Genomic DNA, 24811 nt, shown 5'->3' on the forward strand with positions numbered 1-24811 from the left:
CTGGGTAGGTGAACTAGTCTGAGAACTCTCTTCAGACAAGCCCCAGATGCAAAGGCTAAATGCCAGCATTTTACATAGATTTACATTTTTTTATGAAGACCATAACAGGTCCAAAGGAACAACAGAAATGTTACAATCACAAAATAAACAACATGGAGAATATTCATCTGATTTTGAAGGCAGATGGGAAGTGTTGTAAATATTTTAGCAGTAGAAAATGTAAACCACTAAGGAGGTCAGAAATGAAGGAAAGCTTAGAGGTAGGGGTTTAAACAGTTAAGTCCTGAAGCAATACGGTACAGAGAGATAATATAGTCCTGTAATAACAAGCCAAACAATAACATTTGGTAAAAGTATGAATCAATGAGCAACTAAAAGACATATTCCAAACAGGCAGATTGTTTAAACAAACATTGGAAGCAGCCACTCCTCTGGCAGAGCAGCCCTTGATATTAATTCCCAAATGATGGATAGCTGCCTGGTGGCAAAAGACAATTCAGTCAACTACCTTTAGGAAGAGTTTGCTTAGCCACAGCTAGCCTTCCTTTTATCTGGAGCAAAAAAGACAACCAACTTGTTTTCCTTCCTGAACTCATGTATCTGTTACATGCAAAACATAACTTGCAAGTCATGTCTGCGGTACAACAAGCTGTTCTGCCTGGACAAATGCAGAAGTGAACCAGTTTAAGAACAATTCTGAGACCACTTTTGCAAGGAAACATGAGTCAGCCCTAAAAGGAAACCTGATTCTTGTAAAAGACCAAGTAAGATTCTGCAAAAATAACAGCCTACAGCTCTGAGTTCTTATGGGGAGAGGTAAAGGCCACTAATAAACCTATCTTTCAGGAGACAGACCTCATAGACACAAAATCAGCAAGCAAAATAAGGAAAAAGATGATACAATCAATTATGAATGAAGTTCAAGTCAAAAGGAGAAGGGTATGTTAAAGATGAGGGACTATGCTGAAATTCCAGAAACTACTTGAAAAGTCAATACTGGGGACAAAGTTATCACCTCTTTAAGATTATGATGCATCCACATTGTAAAAAGAAAAAACAGGATTCTGGCACAAGTCAGGACACCTTACAAACTAAATGAATGATGAAGTACAGATTACCTCTCTACCCAAATGGCAAGCCTTTTCCACTGTCAGAATAAATCTGCTAGGTAAAAAGCTTTCTAACTGCTTGTCACCTTTAATTCTGGCAGAAAACTCTGCTGGCAGCATGGAATCTAGAGAAGCAGTCATAACAGCAGGAGAATCCAGCAGCTGCCCAAACCGAGGAGGATGTCAACAGCTTGCACACGAATAGATTTGCTTATTGCAACGTACTAAAGAACCTGAAGCCACATCCTACTTGGTTACCACAGTGACGATGATAAAATCTGTTATTTATTCTCTGAATTTGTGAGAATGCACAGAAAAGGAAAAAATGGTCTATGCTAACCTTCCTGCCACAAGAAAGAGAACATGTCCATCAGCACTAGCATTTCACACTTGCACTGGTACATCAGGAAAAAGTACAGTTTTGTACCTACCATAAATGTAGATGTTCGAGTGTTCACCCTGCTGCAGTCATCACACTTGGGTTATCCTGCCATCAGGTGGTCCCACAGTCAGCCCGAATTCCAAAGTCTTGGTCCGGCGTCGGTTGCTGTCACTTCTTCCCTGACGTCAGTGCGTCAGGGTATATAAGAGACATCCAACGCCATTTTCTTCAGTTTTTCTTGCCCCAGATGTCAGGTGCCCCCAAAAGGTAGGCAATATATATATATATATATATATATATATATATATATATATATATATAAACATATGGCTATATAAAAATAAAACAAAACCCTTAGGTACAAGCAAATATACCACAGAGGTAGTATAGGATAAAGCGGTAAAGATAAGTTCAGCTGGTTCAGAGAGGATGGAAGGAGGGTAACCTGGACTGCAGCAGGGTGAACACTCGAACATCTACATTTATGGTAGGTACAAAACTGTACTATGTTCATCGTGTTACCCTGCTGCAGTCATCACACTTGGGTTGAATCCCAAAGCTAAGGAGAGGAGGTGGAGTCAAACAGGGTTAGAAGAGGCTAGTAGGCCCTGCAAAACTGCAGTGGCAAAACCAGCTCTAGTCTTAGAGTAAAGAGGTAAGTGATAGTGTTTGGTGAAAGTGTGCACTGAACTCCAAGTAGCAGCTTCCAGAATATCCTTGGTTGGCACTCCTCTGAGAAAGGCTACTGATGTAGCTGTAGCCCTGGTGGAGTGGGACCTAATGTTAGCAGGTACTGGTTTCCCATGATGTGTGTAGCAGAAACGTATGCAATGTCCTATCCATTTAGAAATGGTCTGTTTTGAGATAGCTTTTCCTTGTGATCCTGTAGCATAGGCTACAAAGAGCTGATCAGTTTTTCTGAAAGCCTTAGTTTTATCCAAGTAGTAACGTAATTGCCTGTGAATGTCCAAAGAGAGCAGGAGTCTTTCTCCTTTGTTCTGGGGTTTTGGGAAGAAGGTGGGCAAGTGAATGGTTTGTTTTTAGGGCCACACTGGATACCACCTTTGGCATAAAGGAAGGATTAGTTCATAGAGAAACTCTGTCTTGATGAAAAATGAGGAAAGGTTCCACTGCCATTAGTGCCTGTAACTCTGAGACTCTTCTAGCTGAGGTTATTGCTAGTAGTAGGGCAGTTTTCCATGAAAGAAATTTTAATTCAGTTGAAAAAGCTGGTTCAAAGGGTGGCAGTGTAAGCTTTTCCAGGACAAAGTTGAGATCCCAAGTAGGTGTTGGAGCTCTCCTTGGTGGTCTTAAGTTCTTAGCCCCTCTGAGGTACTGTCTTAGGAGTGGATGTGAAAATAAAGGAGGATCCGTGCTGTAATGAGCTGAAATTACTGAGGCGTGGATCTTAATAGATGAAAAGGAAAGTCCTTTGTGTAACATCTCAGTTAAATATTGTAGAATCTGAGGAATGTTCGGCTCCAGGGGATTTAGGCCCTTAGCCTGGTTCCAGGAGCAAAACCTTTTCCATTTGTCTGAATAGGTTTTCCTGGTGCTGGGCCTCCAGAATGGCATCCATAACAGCTTTGGATAAAGGTGTTGGCTGGTCGTTTAGGTAATTTGCCATGCAGCCAGGTTTAAAGTCTTGAGCTGGCTGTGGAGAATCAGATTGTCTCGCTGGGTGAGCAAGTGAGGAATTTGTGGCAAAATCCATGGTGGGCCCTGGGCCATGGTCCTTAAAATTGGATACCAGTGTTGACGTGGCCAATCTGGTGCAACGAGAATCATTTGTGGCCTCTCTAATCTGACTTTCAGCAGTACCTTTGCTAGAAGAGGCAGTGGAGGGAAGGCATACACTGTTAATGTTTTCCAACTGAATGAGAGAGCGTCCACTTTCCAAGCTAGTGGATGGAAGGTCCTTATGCAAAATTTTTGAAGTTGGTGGTTGTGGGGGCTTGCAAACAGATCTATGTCTGGGCGTCCCCATTTTTAAGCTATCATTGCAAATACTTGTGGATCCATGATGTTTCTGCTTAGGTCGTCTGCCAATGTGTTTTTCTTTCCTGGCAGGAATTGTGCTTGTAATTGAACCTGGTAAGACAGTGCAGTGTTCCACAAGGTCATTGCTTGCCTGCATAGAGGGTAGGAATGTGTGCCCCCTTGCTTGTTTACGTACCACATAACTGTGGTGTTGTCTGTCTTTATTAGTAGTTGTCCTGGGTGTAAAATGTCCTTGAAAGTTGTTAGGGCATTCTGCACTGCTAGCATTTCTTTTTGATTGATATGCAGGTGTCTCTGATCTGTAGTCCATTTGCCCTGAATGCACTATCCTGCCATGTGAGCTCCCCAGGCATAGTCTGATGCATCTGTTGTCATAGTTTGCCTGTCTGTGGGTAAGGTGAAAGGCTGACCCTTGTTGAGGTGACATGCCTGTGCCCACCATAGAAACTCCTGTTGAAGGCAGGGAATGAGTGGAATCATTGTTTCCACGCTGTGGCTGTGCTGAGTCCATACACTTTTCAGGTACCATTGTAATTTCCTCATATGCAGTTTTGCAAATGGTATTAGTAGAATGCGGGATGCCATGAATCCCAAGGCCTGCAGAATTTTTCTTGCAGGGAGTTGGGTCTTTGTTGCCATTATTTTGAAATATTGAGATAGTTGTCGTTGTTTGTCTGGCATAAGATAAGCCATCTGGGCCGTTGTATTCAAGCTGGCACCCAGGAATGTTATGTTTTGTGAGGGCACTATTTTTGATTTATTTTCGTTTACTGTGTACCCTAGGCAACTTATAAGGTGTTTGACAAATGCCAGATGCTGTAAAAGAATGTCCTTGCTTTCTGCTTAATAAGACAGTCGTCCAGGTATGGGTATATTTGAATTCCTCTTTGTCTGCAGTATGCAATTACTGGTGCCAGGCATTTTGTGAAGACCCTGGGCGCAGTAGATAAGCCAAAGGTCAGTGCAGAGAATTGATAATGCATTTAACCTGCAATGAAGCAGATGTATCTTCTGCAATTTTGTCTGATAGGAACATGCAGGTATGCCTCCTTGAGGTCCAAAGTGACTAGCCAAGCATTCTTGCCCAGCATGGGAAGAAGCTGCTGTAGTGTTATCATCTTGAATTTTGGTACTTGCAGATAGGTGTTCAGAATTGAAAGATCCAGAATGGATCTCCATGCTTCGTCCTTTCTTGGAAATAGGAAGAGTCTTGAGTAAAATCCTTGTCCCTGCTCCTGTGTAGGTGCCTGCGGCTCTCATGTTCATGAGAGCTGTAATTTGTTTTTGTGCCTCTGCCCATTGATTTGGTGGCAGGTTTGGCATTCCTTTGATCCTTGAAACAGAACAGCAGAGAGGCACAAGTTAAATCCAATAAACTCTTCCAAGTAGGCTTCCGAAATAACTCCTCAAGATTTAGTAGTCAACCTCTTTATTGTTAAAAACACAACCAGCGGACTGCACGAAAAGAAAAAAGTATCAGTCAAGCGCTTTCACCTGCAACTATGACAGGCTTTCTCAAGATGAACCACAAGCGTTGTGGATGTGTTTAAATCACACCCTCAATTCAACAATAAACAATTAAGACACCATTAGTGACTCATTAATTAATGAGTTCAATTTAAAGTGCTATGTGCTTAAAACAAATATTTCCTAACATAAAATGTACAAACTGTTGTTCGATATCTGTATAAGATTCTTGCAATAATAAAATGACATGCGTAAAAGTGCATTTTACAGTCTAGCACAATTTCATTCTATTTAAATACATCTTGTGTTTGTCGAATGCATTAATTAACTAAAACAAATCTTCAAAGAAGGCAGTGAAGAATACACTATGGGAAGTTTAAATACTTGACTTGATGGATTGCTCAACATTGAATAAGTTATAATTAAAGTGTTACGTATCTGTACAAAACTTTCCTTTCTTGCAATATAAAACTGTTATTCAGCGTAAACAAAAACAGTAAATCAAGTATTAAAATAGTACGGAATGCAGTTTGCAAACGGGCATTCACTTCGTTCCTTTAAAAAGCCTTGTGTTAATATAGTGCATTCATTACAAAACATAACACTTCGAATCACTTAAAGATGCATTGAGAATACTCGTGCGATTTATGTGCAACATTATTAAAATAATCAAAGTCAAAAAATCATAGTCAAAAATTTTTTCTTTATTCTCTTTTTCTTTTTGTAAAAGAGTATAGTTTCTGAATTTATACGTGGCATAATTGGACTTGATGTATATGTCCGTATTCATATAAAAACCAATAATGAAAAAAAGCAGTAAATGTTGGTCATCACGGTGTTTGTAAAAACCGAATAAAAAATTGATATTAAGTTTACAATATAAATAACTGTAGGAAATATTGATAAAAAATATAATTAATTAAAAAATTAATTAAACTGCCTGTAATTCATATTGAATACTAATAATGATAATGTCCTTGTGATAATTAATATTGTGTTTGTATCCAAAAACTTGTGAAAAATTAAAAATGGTTAAATGTTTTATGCTAAACAGCGCTTAAATAAATAAGAATTAAGAATTAAAAGTGGATAGTTAAATATGGTATTGTCATGATAATAAATAATTGGGTTATGATATTAAAATGTTAAAATACAACAGTTAGGACAATCACATCAACAGATTTAATATGGGAAACAAAAAACAAACAAAAAAAGGAAAAAAAGGAAAATGATGGGGAAATGAATAGAAAAATGTGCAACATTGTTTAAGTGTAAATATATAAAAATAATAAAATATAGGTGTAAACCAGTATCTAAAAATTCCATTATAATGAAAGCTGTGTACATATATTGGATATTTTCAACAGTAGAAAATGTTGTACCCAAGTTGATCAACAGTTTTCTGGTGTAGCCATATCTCTAACAACAATACTTATGTTTATATAAAAATAAGGGGAGTTGGAAATATTTATATATATATATATATATCTGCTGTATAAAAAATGAACAAAGTTACAACTTTGCCCGTCTTAGTTTCAACAGGCTAGTAATACTAATGGCTTCATTTAGACCCGGAGGTCGTGATGCATTTAATCTTAACTGCCAATTAAGTTCTTTAAAATCAATTGTTGTTTCCCAATCTCCACCCCTAGGATTCAATGGTACCTGTTCAATAACCATAAATTTTAGGGTCATCTTAGGGCAAACTGTTAAGTGCTTATAAAATGCATTTGTATCTTTCTTTCTCTGTATGTCGTAGAGGTGTTCGTAAATCCTCTTACGTAACGTCCTCTCTGATTTTCCTATATAAAAACTCTCACATTCTTGACATACTCCTAAGTAAATTATTCCCTTAGATGCACAATTACAGTACCTCTCAGGTTTCACTTTGAATTTTCTTGACTTGATGTAATAGGTGTTAGTGTTCATAATGTATGGACACTGCTTGCAAGAATTACACTTGTGAGTACCTGATAAACAACCTTGGTTCTTAATCACTGATGGTATGTGTTTTTCGAACATATTCTTAAGGTTGGTGTTCCTTGCGTTAACAAATAAAGGTTGTTTAGGCAACCATTTGTTCGTGTCCTCATTTAGTGTTAAGATAGGCCAGTATTTATGTACTGAATTTTTTATTTTGTAGACGTCATTGTTGAAGGTACAACTATATGCAGTTTGAAAGTCGTGAGTGTCAATACCTTTGTCTAACAACGTTTTGGTACTTCATCAGTTGTTGTACCTAACAAGGGACGATATAAATCAGCTCTTCTTAGAAGAACTTCTTGATGCATTTCCTCTATCAAGGGTTTTGGATAACCTCTTTCTAAAAATAATTTAGTTAATGTTTTAACTTCTTTGTCAAACATTTCAGCAGTGCTGCACATTCTAGAAGCTCTAATGAGCTGACCCTTTAAAATTCCTTTCTTTTGAGAGAAGGGGTGGCCACTACTAAAGTGTAGATATGCGTTAGAGAAGGTAGTTTTTCTGAACACTGAAGACTCAAACATTTGTAACTCAGTGTTCTTGGCAAGTAATACATCTAAATAATTCATAACATTTTCACTAATTTTGGATGTAAATTTCAAAAAGTGTGTAGTACCGTTGATGTAGTGTATAAATGCTTGAAGACTTTCTCTACTACCCTTCCATAAAATGCATATATCATCCAAATATCTTTGGCAATGCAAGATGTTGTCCTTCCAAGGTGATGTAAAAATAAATTCTTTTTCCCAATAAAATAGGACAATGTTTGCATATGCAGAAGCACATGGAGAACCCATGGCAACCCCTTTACTTTGTTTAAAAAATTCCCCATTAAAATAAATAAAATTGTTGTTTAAAATGATGTCCATAAAATCTGATAATAAATTAATCATGTTATTATTTAAATCTGAAAATTTTGTTAAAATTTCATTAAACCATTGTAGACCAATATCGTGTGGAATGCTAGGAAATAACTCAATTACATCAATAGTGACCATAAAATCAGTAGTTAAAAAGTAGTCTTTTTTTTTTTTTTTTTCCTTTGATCCTTGGTAAGGAATAAAATTGGAATCTGTATCCTTGAGAGACAATGTTTAGAACCCATTTGTCTGTTGTGACGATGTGCTAGTTGTCTGCAAAAAATGCTAGTTTTCCTCCCAAGGGTGTTGCCAGGAGAGATTTGCTTGGTAGTTTGAGGATAGAGTCATTGTGTCTGCCTTCTGTTAGCTTGGGGCCTGTCTTCTCCTCCTTTCTGGGTAGCAGAACCCCATTGGCGAGGTTTGTAAGGGCCCTGTGACTGACCCCTGCCCCTTGGGTGTCTGTATTTGCCCCTCAGTGATCTATCTGAAGCTGGAAAGGACCAATTTTTTGTTGGCCAGTTTCTGCTGAAGCGAAGGGGTTGTACCTGCAAGAAATCCTTGACCGTTTGCATAGATTTAGCCTTATCCTCCATTTTCTTTAAAACCTCTTCTGCTTTGACACCAAATAATACATCCTGTTGTAAAGGTGCATCTAATAATTTTGCTTTAACATGGTCAGGGAGGGTTTGCTCTTTTAACCAAGCATGTCTATGAATGACTGATCTAGTAACAGCTGCTCTACAGGAAGCTTCCAGTGAATCAAATCCGCATTGTAAAGTATGCTTGCCCACCTGTTCAGCTGCATGCAACAGATCCTGCATTTCCTTGAACTCAGGCTGTTCTGAGTGTGTGCTCATTTTATGTTTTAACTGAGACATCAGGAATTGTTTATATTTCAACATGTGAAACTGGCAATTTAATGCTCTCATAGCCAGAGTTGCAGAGGTGTATATTTTCTTTCCCCATCTATCTAGGGCTCTGGAATCTCTTTCAGAGGGCACAGGATTTTTAGCCATAGAAGCCTTTGCTCCTTTAGGACCCTGGGATATGGTTTCTGGGTCAGCTACAGGGCTTTTATAAAGGAATTTGTGTGAGTGTAGTATCTATCTGGTTTGGCTGGAGCAGGAGGTAGAGAGTCTGGATTTAAACTAGACTCCAAGTAGACATCATCCACAATATCTAAAACAGGAAGAATAGCAAGAGGTCTGTGCTGGGATAATGGAAGGAACTCTCGGTGCCTTTTCTTAGAATCTGAGTAATCCTGGCCTTCCCAGTGGAAATGTTCCCTCATGGTACATAATGTTTCCCCAAAGGAGTAGTCTTCTGGGGGAGATGCTGAGGGAATAGAGTCTTCAGCATCAGAATCCTCATAAGGTGGAAAAGTGTAATCCTGTTGCTCAGAAGAATCTGAGGAGAGAGAAACCTTGTCAGAGGATGCATAATCCTCCTCTTGTCTTGGTCTTTTATCAGGAGGGGGATGGGAACCCCTGATAAGGGTAATTAAATCTTCAGCCATCTTAAGCATCTGTTTCTTAGGCATGGGGCCTTGACCTGTAGACTGATGAACAGTTTTCTTAGGTTTTAAAGGAGTTTTAAGTTTAGCATAAGATTTAATGGTGAGTGTAGTCGGTCTGAAAACACCTTCTGCAACCAAAGGTGTTTCCTCTGCACCGGTGTCTAAATCTGCTCCAGTGTCAGTAGATGGCTGCGTCGGCCTACTAGACTCCGCGTGGGAGTCGGCAGCTGTCTGGGGTTCCAGCTCTGTGGTCATCAGGGGCTGCGTAGGCACCTCACTGAAAACCGGAGAACCGGCGACAGGCCCAGCTGAGGCCTCGGGGTCTGGCTTATTCCTAGGCCGCCTGTCCTTATCCTTGCGCTTTTTAAGAATTGCGGTCGTTGGCTGTTCCGACGGCATGATATAATTGAATTTTCTACCAAAATAATGCTGTGCGAAGTCAAAACGGCGTTTGATAGTGCGTTTATTAAACCTAGCGCAAAACAGACAACCTGTGACGTCGTGGTTTGGGCCTAGGCAAGGAATACAATAGGAATGGAAGTCCTTATGAGGTATTTGCTTCCCACAAGAAATGCAATTGTTAACTTTTTCTGACATCGGACAGAGGCAAGAAAATGTTCCCCAACAGGGTACTTAGCTTTATTGAAGACTTCGGACTGAAATTCAAATCGAAAATCTCAGGTGTCGGCCAACCAGCACTTGCGAACTGCTTCTGCTTCGGGCACCGCACGGCAAGAAAGACTGGAGAAAATGGCGTTGGATGCCTGTTATATACCCCTGACGCACTGATGTCAGGGAAGAAGCGACAGCAACCAACGCCGGACCAGGACTTTGGAATTTGGGCCGACTGCAGGACTGCTTGACGGCAGGATAACCCAAGTGTGATGACTGCAGCAGGGTAACACGATGAACATCTGGTGAAAGTATCTCTCTCTCTCTCTTACGAGGTAAACTGGCTAAACTTTGGGGTGCTCCATTCTCAAGAAATTCCACCCAGACAGATCTCCCTTATACTCAGCTACAGGAAAGAGTTTTGAGTTGCAGCTGAAGGATTCTGCAAGCACAGTAATTTCCCCTCAGACATAAATGGCTGTGGAAGAGAGTAGTTCCAGTCTAAGGCTGACTACAAGCCCTGCATCAGCTCTATGCATAAGTGTTACAAACATATGTCACCAGTGTGTTAAAACAACATGACAATGTCTGTCTGAGAAGATGTGGAGCTTTAGTGTCAACCAGGTTATAGTAAAGACCTCTTTCATTGGTATCCTTACTTTTTCAACAAAATGGAGGAGTACATGTGGATTTGCCCAAGTCAGTACTGAAGCATCCATAAACAACATTGCAATGGGTTCAGCAGGAGGAGAGGTATGAGTGGGTGGGAGGACATCCCGTCAGGTCAACCATTATATAAGAATGTGGGTCTACACAGCTCTCCCCCTCCTCCTCAGTTTTAAAAATAGCAATATTCTCGACATTACTATTTGGAACTCTGCATTTCTGTTGACAATTAATTGGGCTGAATTATCATTTAACTTCAACAGTCACTGATGCTAAAGACGACAACTAAGCAAAACAAATTACATCCTGTGACTCACATGCCCAAAGACACAGTCCACCAGGAAAACTTTTGGGAATTCTGGTGGTATCACACTGTCAACATGCCATGTAAGGTGCTGACAAGAAGCTTGAGGTGCTGATATCTGAACTCCAGAAAATCAATACTATACTGCAAGTTCATCAGACAGACTAAAAGAATAATGAAGTGGCAGTAACCCACTCTTATCAATTCTCTGAAGAGGGCATAGACATGAAAGAAGTGAAGAGGAGAATAGAGAATATAAACATAGGCTAAACCTTTGGACATGGAAGATTGTGGAAAGCATGAAAGTATTACATTTACAGGTACTCCTGAGGGGGAAGGAAGATGGTTAAAATTGTGAAGAACAAGGCATCAGAGGCATTCCACCGGCCTCTGGAAAGTGACTCATCAGATGGCACAAAGAAAGTATCAGGTTGCAAGGCAAAGGCAGAAAGATAGAGAGACAGTCAACAGACACCTTTCATAAGGGATACCAGCAACAACCTGCTCACCAGTCCACAGGACATCAAAGGCAGATGAAAGGAGTGTTTCAGCAGCTTCTGAATGAAGAAAACCCCAGAGGAGCTGTACTGCCACAGACACATCCAATGACGGAAAGAGAGGAGCCCACACTAGAAGAACAGCAACACTAAGGACAATGATATCAGGAAAAGCAGCAGACACAGATCAGATCACAGCAAATATGAGCAAGATGTTGGGTGAGATAGGGAAGAAATCACTCCTGGGGGTACTCACTGCAGTATGGACAGAGAGATGACTGGAAAATAAGCATACTAGTGCCAGTGTACAAGAACAAAGATGACATTCACAACTGTGGACAGTATAGAGGTGTTAAACTCTTGTCACACTACATGAAAGTCCTGCACACGGGTGACTGATAAATGAATAAGCAGAGAAGAAGTAAGACGGGGGAAGAGCAGTTTGGATTCAGATCAGAATGTAGCATAACCAACCAGATGTTTGCAGTGAGATAATTGAGAAGAAACTAGTGATGAGGAGAGAGTCCACCAGGGCATTCCTAGACTTGAAGAAAGCATTTAACAAGGTCCCACACAAAGCTAATTTGGTCAGTTCTGCAGTGGTTAGAAATCCCAAAAACATTAGTATAATTAGTGTGGGCTATGTACAAAGACCTAATTATTGAAATATGGACAGTGTTCAGTCTCACATAAGGGGTTCACAGTAGGAAAGGGTATGCATCAACGTTCATCTCTGAGCACACTGCTGTTCATACTAGTGATGGACTACATTAGCAAACAGGTTGGACAGGGCAGATTAACAAAGTTGCTGTATGCAGATGATGTGACATTACAGGTAGACTCTAAGCAAGAACTTTAGCAAAGGACTAGGGAATGGAATGGGAAATTGAAGGCGCATGGAATGTAAAAAGTGTACAGATAAGACAGTTGTAATGGCAGCAAGTGGGGGAAATTAGAAGAAGCTGAGAACTGAGACAGAAGGGAAAATCATGGTACAGTTTAACAGCTTCAAGTATCTGGGTAGGGTGGATGAAAAGAAGGGAATTCTAAATGAGGAGGTCAATGCTAGAATCAGAGGGACTGCAGCCAACTTGCAGAGAATATTGGGGTAATGAATATCAGAAGAATGCCAAAGCAGCTGAAAAGTAAGGTGTACAAAAAATGATGTGAGCAGTACTACTTTATGGTACATAAACCTGGGCAGTAAAGGCAGAGCAGTTGAGGAAGCTAGAGGTGATGGAGATGAAGTGCCTGAGAGAGATGTTACGATGCACACTGTGAGGAGGAAAAAGAAATGAGGATATCAGAGTAGAGACCAAAGTAGCACCAATTGCAGAGAAAGTCAAACAGAACAGATTATGATGATTCAGGCACATGTGCACGAAAGCAGAAAGCAAACCGATGAAGCAGATTTGGGACAGATAGGAAGAAGGCAAGAGGAAACAAAGCCATGCAGCAAAGAGATGGATGGATTGTGTAACAAAAGACCTGAAACAATCAGACATGACTGCCAAAGAAGGTAGGAGAGTGGCACTGAACTGAGAGAAATGGTGACAGTTGACACAACATCTTGACCCCATATAGAAAATGGGAAAAAGGAAACTGATGACGACAATTATGAGAAGAAACTGGTGACAGCCTGTCTTACATGACAGATATAACAGATGAACGGACTGGCATTCCTAAAGAGATCCAAATAGGGCAGGCACATCATTGTCTTTCTGCTCCATCACAGGAGAATTCAGAAACCACAACTAGGAATAATTAGGTTTCCCTCCTTCATGCTGAATGATAAAACACGGTCTTCTGGGAAAATTCTGAAGATAAACAATTGCAGAGCTTCTGCAGACTACCTCAAAGCCCCATAGATTAGACCAAAATGTGCTGCATTCCAAAAAGCCATTAGGCTCTGCAGACAAAACAGATATCAGTTTAAATTACTTTATTGTGTCCAGCTGAAGGTTCTTCTCTGAGATGGGGCTGTGACTTTCTACTCCCCAGAGGAAACAACATTGAAATTGAAGCACTTCACTTTCTGGATGAGGGCAGAGTGGATTTATGGCTGCCGCAACCTGCAAATGCAGAAAGCAAACATGGCAAGAGATACCAGTTGCAGAAATTACTGAAGCCTTTTCTCCTATTTAAAGAGATTGCTGGATAATCCAAATTGTAGCTTGCTACAGATCCCCCAACATACCCCAAGATTCTCACTACACCTTTCCAAACATACTGGAAAATATTAATATAGAACCAAACACCCTAATAGTGGGTGATTTCAACTACCCTGCCATTAACTGAGAAAACTACTCATGTACCAACACCTTTGCCCAACGATTCTTGGAATTCATAAATTCCAACACCCTGGATCAACTAATCCATAGTCCCACCAGGGGCTCCAATATCCTAGACCTGGTCATTACCAACATGGGAAATCGATGCTCCACACCTATGGTCACCCCCTTGTTAGTCAGGTCTGACCATAAGCTAATAACCCTTAACATCCACATCCCACCCCCACCCCCTAGTAAGGAAACCTCCATAAAAAACTTCTCTAAAGCCAACTTCATGCTACTAAAGTCAGAAGTGACAAACTTCATGACACCCATGCAGACGGGAACTGAAAGTTCAATTGCTGAATCTTACACTAAGGCACTGTACGAACACATCCACTCATGCATGAACCGTGCCATCCCAAATTAAACCAAGATGCTCTCATCCAAAAAAAGGAAACCAATTTGGTGGTCCCCTGCCATAAACAAATTTTACAACAAAAGGAAGAAACTGATGCAGAAAAGAGGAAAATCCCAGGATGCAAAAAACTCCCTTACCAGCCTCAGTAAGAAACTGAGATCCCTCATAAAATCCTACAAAGCTAGTTACGAAAATAAAATTTCCAAAGATTCCAAAGACAACCACAAGGCATTCTATAACTATGTCAAGAATCTAAATGGCAATGCTCAGATCTGCTCTGAGCTAAAACAGAATGGCATTAAATATAGTGATCCCAAGGATATTGCCAATATCCTGGCAGATCGATTCAGTGCCAACTTCACCCTCCTCTCACCCCCTAAATGGCCCATCTCAATACCGGAAGACTGCCAAATTTTGGTAATAACGGCCACACAGGTAAAAAACGCACTCTCCACAGCTAAGAATACAGCATCCATGGGACCAGATGACATCCCGGGCTGTGTACTACATGGACTACAATATGAACTGGCACCTCACCAAAGTGTCATGTTTAATCATAGCCTCAGCTCAGGTTTCATGCCTACTGACTGGTGCAGAGCTACAGTTATCCCACTCCACAAGGGGGGATCCACCTTGGATCCCAGAAGCTACCGTCCCATCAGTCTGACGAGCCTTATCTGCAAGGCCATGGAGCGTATTATCATGGAACGTATAAACAAAGACAGTGGCAACCTTCAAACACTGAACCCCACCCAGTTTGGGTTCATGAAGGGCCGATCTTGTCTCCTGAACCTGACTGACTTCTTCGAATCAGTCTCAAGAGCCATGGACAAGGGTAAGGTGGTCCACACAGCCTATCTAGACCTTGCGAAGGCCTTTGACACCACCCCCCACTCTAGAATCATAGATAAATTTACTAAGCTGGGCATTAATCCCTACGTCACCCAATGGGTTGCTAACTGGCTTACTGACAGAACCCACACTGTAAACGCAGCCAACTCCAAATCCAGCTCCAGACAAGTGACAAGTGGAATACCTCAAGGTTCAGTCCTGGGACCGCTCTTGCTTGGCATCTACTTCTCTGAAGTACAGGCCAACACTAAGGGACTCTGGCTAACAAAGTTCGCAGATGACTGCAAACTGGGAGCCATTATTGAATCCCCAAATGATGTGGATACTCTACAAAAGGGCATTACAGAAACAGATGCTTGGTGCCAGAGCCATGGGCTCAAGCTCAATGCCAAGAAATGTATAGTTATCCCCGTTGGGAAAAAACATGTACCTGTGAATTACCATATAGGTGGCAGTACACTAAACACCAAAAGTGTGATAAGAGACTTAGGGACACAGGTGGACAGTGGTCTCACCTTCGATAACCACATCGCCACAACAGTCAGGAAATCCTTCTATGTGGTACACCTCATCACTAAGGGCTTTTCATCCAGAAAAAAGGAGGTCATTGTCCCACTGTACTCATCCATTATTAGACCCATTATAGAATACAATGCCCAGTTTGGTATGTACCTCTCAAGACATCTGCAACAACTGGAAAGGCCGCAGAAATACCTCACTAAAAGAATCACAGGCCTAAATCAGATGCCCTATGCTGACTGCCTTAAAAAACTCCAGCTATAATCTGTCACATATCGTCTACTCAGAGGCGATCTCTGCTCAACATACAAGGCCATGTCAAACCCAGAGCTGTTGGACATGCTACACTTAAAGAAATCCCAATCTCTCAGAGCCACACGCTCCAGGGATCTAAACCTTGTCATCACAATAAACACAACATGCTGGAGGGATAGGTTCCTGACCCAGAGACTCCCCAGACTCTGGAATAGATTGCCCATACATGTCAAGCAGAGTGCATCCTTGGCCCTCTTCAAAAGGAACTTTGACGACTGGATGGGAGAAAGGAAATTCACCCCGGGGATCACGTCAGTTGCCCTGCTAGACAGGGGTCCAGGGAAGTAAACAGTGTGGGAAGAAATAGCCAGGGAATTGTTATGGCTAGGGTTGTATAGGCCTTAGGGCTGATAGCCTAGTACCAACCTATGAACCTATAAACAGAGGGTCACCTTTGTACTGGAACACCATAAGAAACATGCTCCAATCACACACAAGTAACTTTGAGAAGTACTGGACTCAAAATGGTTACACACAAGTCTCTACGTAGTAACAGAAGCAGTGCTGATCTTTGGACAACTGCCATTACTTGAAAGAAATACTTGTACCCTTATGGATACTGGACTTATGAACTGTAACTGTTAAACAAAACATTTAATTTTGAATTTTCATTTAATGGAAGCAACGTGTTAACAAGATCAAGGTTATTTTTCACTGAGAGCGATTCTCAATGCAGAGACTTGATTGTTATTATCACTGCACATTTCTAGATGCGCTAGCAACTAGTACACCTCTGACTGGAAAGAGAAGGATTTCTGGAAGCATTAGCTGACAAGATGGACTGCAAGCGTACTAAGCACATGTGCAGCACAAAAGGACTGCACTTTAGAAAGAAATTAATATGGGCCAACGGATGCTATTCTTGTAACCTGATGTCTAGATGTTGTTCTTTAGATGTCCATTGGCAAGGGTTGATGCAAGGACTCTAGAAATCAGTCCATTTGCAGGCTTCTGCATGGTAGGAAGATCCAAGAATCAGTACTGCAACACTGACTACAAAGAACATCTAATGTTAACAATAGTTAATCCATAACTTAACAGGAAAGGAAACACAGACTCCTTAACTGGGGACTGAACCTAGGACTCCCTGCATTCTGTGGGCTTGCCACTGCTGTTAGACCATGAAGGAGTCTCTGTTCATTTAGGTACATGCCCCCCCAAAAGCAGTTACTGTCCAGAAACTCTTTGTTAGTCTTGTGGTAATGACATGTAACACAACTAGTCTAAGATATTCAACAATAATTTGAAAGGAAATGTCTAGATTCAAAAGGGTGTAAATATCCAGAATCAGCTGCAATTATGCAATGTTAAGACTTTTAAAATGTTGTATTTATTAAAACTTAAGTAGACATTAATTAAAATGATCATTGCTAAGTTAATGTGAATATGCTTATTTTTTTCATGCCTAGCAGGGGAACAGGGACTGCTGAAACAAAAGGCAATTTGATCACTTAGTAAGTAGATGCATCAGAATGTGCTTGAGCATGGTTAACCTGATTTGTGTGACAGTTTAATGCCTGTGGGAGCAGCTGCTGATATGGTGCAACTGCTCCTGTTTAGGACATGTGCATTTTGTGGAATGAAGTTAAAATGATTTATTAAGTTGAATTACATCAGAATATTGGCTTCCTTGCCAGAAACATGTTTATGCAATCTACGAAGTGGAAATATATGAGGTGTATGTACATAGGTTTAAAAGTGAAAACTATGCTTTCATTTTAAAACAAATGCACAAAAAACAATGAAAATGGAATGTTAATGACATTACAAGCTTAGAGGAAAACAGAGTACTGGTGTACAAACAGAATATGCAAGTTTCCAATAGGAATACTGCAGGAAATGCATTTAGATAGAAACATACATGACAATCTGCTAAAGAAAGGATTTCAAGAAGAATATTTAGCAGAGTACCTAGGGTAAAGAAAAAGGAGTAATAATACCAATATATGAAGGCGTACCTACAGCGATTAAAGAAGAAAAAATTATGACAGATTTGACAAGAGGTTAATGAACGGGAGAAAAAAAAAAGGATCACTTTGGCATACATTTATATTCCCCCAGAAAGAAATTTAACAGGGCTTACAGGGATATCAGAAGAGATAGTAAGCTTTCAACAGGCTTCCTATTCACAAGAAGAAACTGGAATATGTTTTGCAATAAAAAAAGATGTATCGGGGGGGGGGGGGTCAGAAGAGAGTCTACAAGAGAAACACACTAGTTTGGTTAACAACAGGAAAAACAATACTCCTACTTAAGAGTGAACCTGCAAGCTATACTAAAAACTATAAACCAATAACTTACCTTCCAACGACATATAAATGCCAACAGAGTTTATAGTCATTGAAAAGAAAACTCAATCATGGCAATAGAACAAAAGAGTAATAAAAGTAAGTCATATGGAACAAAGGATCATTTGTTGTTAAATAAAGTCAAAGCAGAGAACTGTAAAAAGGGAAATAATCCAAGTATGGCTATGGCATACTTAGACTACAGAAAAGCATCTGACAGTATCCCACATTCATGGATAAGAGAGTGCATAAAAATGTATAAGACACAGCCTACACCGATTGATTACATTACAGCGACCATGAAACAGTGGCACACCATGATAAAGGACAGTTTTTTATTCCAGGGATAAAAATTCAAAGGGGGATATTCCAGGGGGATACTCTGTCACCAATACACTTTTGTCTTGCCCTTAACCCATTAAGCTGTCTACTTAACAGATTAGGTCATGGCTACAATTTGGCTCCTAGAAAACAACAAAGTGTAAAGACTTCTCTTTTTGTCAATGATTTAAAACTGCATAGTTAATCAGATGAGAAACTAAAAGCACAACTGCAACTGGTCAAAAGTTTTTCAGATGATATAAGAATGTCATTTGTCCATGATAAATGTGCAAAAGCATCCTTTAAAGCAAGAAAGCTGCAACACAAAGAAAACATCAGGTTGGAGAAGGAATGTGACATAAAATAATTTGAGCAAGACGGAGTGTATAAATATTTGGGAAATGATGAAGGATCAATAACAAAACACAAACAAATGTGAATACAACTCAGTAAGGAATATTTCAGAACACTAAAATTCATACTGAAAACAGCACTGACATCTTGGAACAAAGTCCAAGCTATAAACCAATTTGCTCTTCCTATCTTAACTTACAGTTTGGGAATGCCTGACTGGCCCCAAAAGGTGCTGGACATGTTAGACAGGAAAACAAGGATGCTTCATGCTCATCAAATAATTTATAAAATCAGTGCATACCAAGATTATATATTCCCTGTTCTGAAGGGGGTATGGGGCTCCTCGAAATTGCTAACATATACAGATTTGCAATCATGGAACTGCATATATATTTGCTGACCTCACAAGACCCAAACTTAATGAAAGTTTTGAAACAAGAGAAGAGTAAGTCTAAGATGACTTCCTTCCTTAGTTTAGTAGACGCATATCGGCACTGAGCGGGAACGGAAATAAAACCAGAAGTAGATAAAAATCAGGCAGCGATGAATGTGCTAAAAAACAAAAGAAAAATATAAGGTGAAGGATTTGATGAGAAGGCAAGAAATGTGGAAAATGCATAAATATTGTTACAAGTATGGAAATCTCTTGGAACAACCTCATGATGATCAGGATCAAATGAGGAATGGTTAAGGACAGATGATTTTAAACCAAAAGACGAAAGGTTAATATTGGCAGCCCAAGATAGTGAACTGCATACACATTGGTTTACAAAGTCTATTGAACACGTGGGACAAACAGACAAATGTAGGTTTTGTTAAACAGAACTGGAAACAGTCACATATCTTGTTGCTGTTTGTGATATACTAATAGCAGAATGACTGTATATTGAAAAGCATAGTAATGTGGCAAGACGGTTGCACTGGGGATTGTGCAAACATAATACTGAAGCAGCTGAAAAACACTGGAAACATGATCCACAAAGCATCATATAAAATGATGAAGTTTACATCACATGGGATCATCCATTACCAACAGTTCAAACAAACAGATGCAAGAAAACCAGATATAGTAGTCCATGAAAAGAAGACAAAAGTAGCATTGATAATTGAAATTGCTACACCCAGTGATTACAGTGTCTTCTTACGTACAGAGAGACACAAAGTCATAAAATACCAGGATTTGCAAGCAGAAATGAGGGCAATGTAGAAGAAGGATACCCAGACAGTTCCAGTAGTAGTAGTAGTAGTAGTAGTAGCAGCAGCGATGGTTCTTATAAAAAAGGATTTACAATCGTACTTAAGACATGTTACCAATACATGTAACTTCATATCAATTGTGGGAGAAGTCATTACTGGACACATTACGGGTGCTGCGAAGACCACTTCTGGCTAACATCAAAGACTGAAACAATACTAAATTCATGAACTTTAATCATATTTTGACTTAAGAATGGGGTCTATTCCCGTCATTGTATTAGAAACCCAAAATTTAAAAAACAAAATAAAAGTAAGAAGAAACAAGAAAGGCCTCTGTTTACTGACAATGAAAACTTTTAGGAAACGGGTAACAGACAAAGGCGAAGGCCCTTTAGGGAAAATAGAATGGAAATAAAAATAGGAAAATTGTCTACAAAGGTAAAGCAGCTACAAAATAAGAAAAAGAAAAATCCTCTAAAGAAGAAGAGAAGCAGATGCATTTAGCCAAGTAAAAATGAGGTTTTATATGACATGCACAAGTCTGAAACTACAGCTATTAGGCAAAAGTACAGTAAATGCTTAATTAAATCACTACTGCACTAGACAAAGCTATATGGGGTTATTATCTTGCATAGATATAACAGCCAGCCTTCAAAAACTTTGGGATCCCTCCTCCTGTACCCATGCTGCTAGTTGCATGAGTTCCAAGGGGAGAAAACCAGCAGCCTGGCTGCCAAAATCTTCAGCACTTTCTTGCCACTCAGAGAGGGCTACTCTTAAGGGCTTCAGAGGATCTATGGTCAGTTTACAGTCTTCCATTGCTGGGCAGATAAGTTACCTTTGGTAAAATCTTCCATAGTATGTTATTTTCTGAGATTTCTATGAGGAACATTTTTTAATAGGAAATGTATGTTTTACAGGACTATCTCTTGACTGGCAAGACAAAGGCAATGGTAATAAACTATGCCCCTACACAAACTGCTCAGCATTACCCATATTTACTAGGAGGACATGATACAATTAAGTATTTGGGTTAAAAATACAACAACGTTGGTGGTTAGAGATGGACAGTAGGATTCTATACAACAGACAGTGAAAACAGTAAGAAAATGGCAGACTCTGATTATGGAACTAGACATTAAAATACAAGCAGTGAAAATATTGCTGGTCTCCTTGGTGCTATATACATCTCACACATACTTCTACCAACCTGAGTTATGGACAGCGATTAATGAAGAGAAAGAAGCTTACAAGAAAAAGGAAAAAAGACAAGGGTCACATGGGATAAGTTAATACCCCCCCCCCCCTTTGCAGAAAAAAGGACTAGGATTAACAGACTAGAGAGATTATTAAGGTCATACATACTACACGATCAAGGTTATAGATCTAAATGAAAAATTAACATAGCAGAGGCAGGGACATTGAGAACAGGCTACTAGACACAAGATCTTTGTGAGAATGTTAACAATAAAAAAGTATTACATTTGTAAAGTGGCAGGAAGTATTTTAAGAACTAAACCAGCAAAGGGTTGGAGAAAGGAAATCCTGCCTACAGTAAAGTCACATGAAAGAAAGTAAATATTTATATAAAGAAGGCATTAATTAGAAATGTGAACTGAACTTTGCTGACTAAAAGCATTCATGTTACAACATTAAAGAGTGAACATTTAATAAAGTTGCTTATTAAAAAAAATATATATATATATATATACATATACATATATATATATATGACAATAATGATCTGTTTAGGTATCCTTACCTGCATGGAACAGCTTGCAACCAAATGCACATTTTTTTTCAAATTAGAACGTGAAACATTTTGCATATTCTCACCTAGCAGCTTTTTGGTGTTAGGGGAAGGCTGTCCCATGTCCAGACTCATGGACTTACGAGTTCTGGGACTGATCTGACCTACTATTGGATAACTAGCAGCAAGATGCCTGTCCGAGGCCTTTGGAGAAGCCCATGGTTGACTTTCTCTTAGAGTTCTAAAACAGAACACAAAAGAACATACTCAGTATATGTATACATTATCACAGATTAAATCTGGTGTGTTTTTCAGTGGTTAAAATGGATATTTAACACATTTCACAATGTACCACAGATGTAATTTGCCTTCTTCCTCTTTTTCCTTGGCTAGAGGAAATTATAATATAACCTTTTCCATTATTCAGTTCTTCTTTTAATAAACAGAGTTTAAACAGCTTATCCCTCCAAATTGCCAAGCAAAATGATGTAATGATAGTCTGATGTCAATTCTTGTGCTGCACAGATGGTGCAGTTTGCTCAAAAAATGCAGATGAAGCTAAATATATCATGAATATAACACTTAAATCCTACAGGTATTAGGTTACTGTAATACGAATGCAGATGAGCAGCTCACATACAAGATATAGATACTGACAAACAAAGATCATGGAAAAAGCTACTTTTTTAAATACTGCCAGTAAGAAGTGGTGTTTAATATAAATACACTTTCTTTTTTTCATTAATCTATACGAAGGGACACTTCATTTCTTAAAAACAAAATGGGTATATATGCACTTACCTGCATGTGGGGTCACTATGATGTATAGGATAAGTATCCATAGGAACGTTTTCCATAGAAATGTCAGAAAGCAGAAGAGATTTTCTGTGCTTTAGGCTACAGCGACTTCTCACTTCTTCAGACACAGTAAGCAAAGCTACAGGCAAATTATGTTTTATTTCAATCACTGTATTCTGGACAAATAACATCTGCATAATAACTATGATGCAATTCTACATTTACATATGCAAACAAATCAATAAAACAGTGTCTATTTGTTTTTTAAAGAAATACTGGATACAGATCACTACTTTGAACTAACAGTTATTCATTAGTAATGGAGTTCAAATACTGTGCACATTTGCAATGTAAAATTTCATACTGGTGTAGGAAATGCAGTCACAAACCTATTTTGAACAACTAACCTCCAATTGCTAATGTCAGTCCTTGTTAATTCTGTGTGCTTTACTCTAAGATATCAAAACCTGAAGAATGGAAACAAGTATATTAAGAGTCATTTGGAAGGGGAGGATAAATAAATTGAGTGAATACACAATAAATTACTCAAGAGAAAGTAGTTATAGTCACATTCCCACTTAGACAACGGCAGCCCAACTCATCTCCTAGTTGGAAATCTCAAGTCTACTAAGGAGCCAATAAGAAAGCAGATAAGCCCAACCACAAGAAAGCAGAGGACTAAGGAAATGTCTTAAGACCACTACATTTATAACAGTCACTAAGACAGCTGTTTGCTGTTTTACCCCGTCGACCATTGAAGATTATTCCCCTGTAATGGGTATGAGTGCAGTCTGAAGGGACCATCTTTCAAGCAGCCATGAGGGTGTTTTGTGCCCTTGCTGGAATATCAAAAGTGAAAAGATATGGTATAGGCCCTATTGCCATCCTTGGGTGGGGGATGAGTGACCCACATCACCAAGGCAGCCACAATGTCTTCCCTGTGTGAGTGCATGTTCCTATTAAATTGCAATGAGGGCTACTGCCTACATGACTTGGTGGACAACTGGCTATCCTTTGCATTGCTGCCCCTACTTTGAGGGTCTACAGCACTGAATGACCCCAGTCTGCCCCAACAGGTACAACCATTCTCCCTATATCAGCTCCAACAGATGACTGAATCTTGGTTGTAAGGGTTGTAATTAGGGCTTTATCATTCTACACACACACAGACGTGCGCGAATCAGCTACTAAGACGTTGACTAAAAAGACACAAAGCATTCTGGATTGAAAACTTCTGAATTTAAGTTTGACAAAGAACAGAAGCAGCATGACATTTTTCCACTCATTACAATTTATTCAGTACCACAAAGAGATCCTGTTACACTATTTCCAAATTATAAATACTTTTTGGAACATCTTCCACTGGCTACAGTTCACTTCCATGAAGATTAGAAAAGATGCTATTTACTAGGAGAAAATAAACAGGAAATACTGATCTTATCTGGCTGTTTAGGTAACAGTTCTACTGCTAACTTGCACCACTATGTAATAAATGTTTCGTGAAGCATTGGAGCTTGGTTTGTAGGATAAAAAGAGGAAAGAGGAAGAAACAATAACTGCTGTCCATGGAATTTTTAGACACTTCATGACAAGCTGTAGATCCCACACATCATTAACACAAGCCAATCAGTTGTACAAAGAGAGAAATGTACTTCTCACTCTCTCAGTATCGCCTGCCAATACAACACCTTTGGAAAGATAATGGTGCTTACCCAAGGAAGGGGTATTACTGCAGTACAGCTGGCAGCTGGGGTTAACAACCCATTAGAATTCTACAACCCATCAATAATTCCTTTTTCAAAAAAAAGATCTAAAGATTCAAGACCTTAAAGACAATGACAAAAGCATGTTAACACTATGTCTGTAATGGACACAGACAATCTATAAATGGTTCATCTCCCAGGCCCCTACTTACACTTATATCAAGGGTACCAGAACTTGTCAGAGATTTATAAGCATGGCTATACTTAAAAAAGGGTCCTGTGGTCATTAACCTAGTAAACACCTGTGAATATATCAGTAGCAAAATCTGCATCATTCAAGCCTTAACTTGGTACAAGTCACATCTGGCCACCATGAGATGACAATAATATCAAAGACAACTTGAAAAGCATTAAAAAGCTTCCCCAAGACCATCACAATTTATCTGTTAAGAGTTGTATTCCTGTTTCAGATGTTCTGGCAGATGTTAACATGACAAGCTCAACTAGGCTCTCTTGTCATAAAGATCAGTTCTACTTGCTTCTAAATAAAGGGATAAAACTGAAATGATGTACTAACTGATGCATATTCTTCTAGATAACACTGAACACATTTGATAAATCATTCC

The 24811-nt window shown here is 39.4% G+C and overlaps 1 protein-coding gene across 1 annotated transcript in view; it reads right to left on the reverse strand.

Annotated features, from left to right (window-relative positions):
• Positions 1-24811, reverse strand: part of NF1 (neurofibromin 1) — a 5218972-nt gene that overhangs the window by 620921 nt on the left and 4573240 nt on the right. Inside the window, exons 49-50 of the mRNA XM_044054637.1 lie at positions 22486-22621; positions 21771-21925 (exon numbers count right to left, since the gene is read on the reverse strand). Coding sequence (XP_043910572.1) covers positions 21771-21925; positions 22486-22621 — 291 coding nt within the window. The remainder of the gene's footprint in view (positions 1-21770; positions 21926-22485; positions 22622-24811) is intronic.

The sequence above is a fragment of the Protopterus annectens genome, chromosome 13.part0 (genome assembly GCF_019279795.1).
Source record: "Protopterus annectens isolate FY-2018-M chromosome 13.part0, PAN1.0, whole genome shotgun sequence".
NCBI classification, from domain to species: domain Eukaryota; kingdom Metazoa; phylum Chordata; order Ceratodontiformes; family Protopteridae; genus Protopterus; species Protopterus annectens.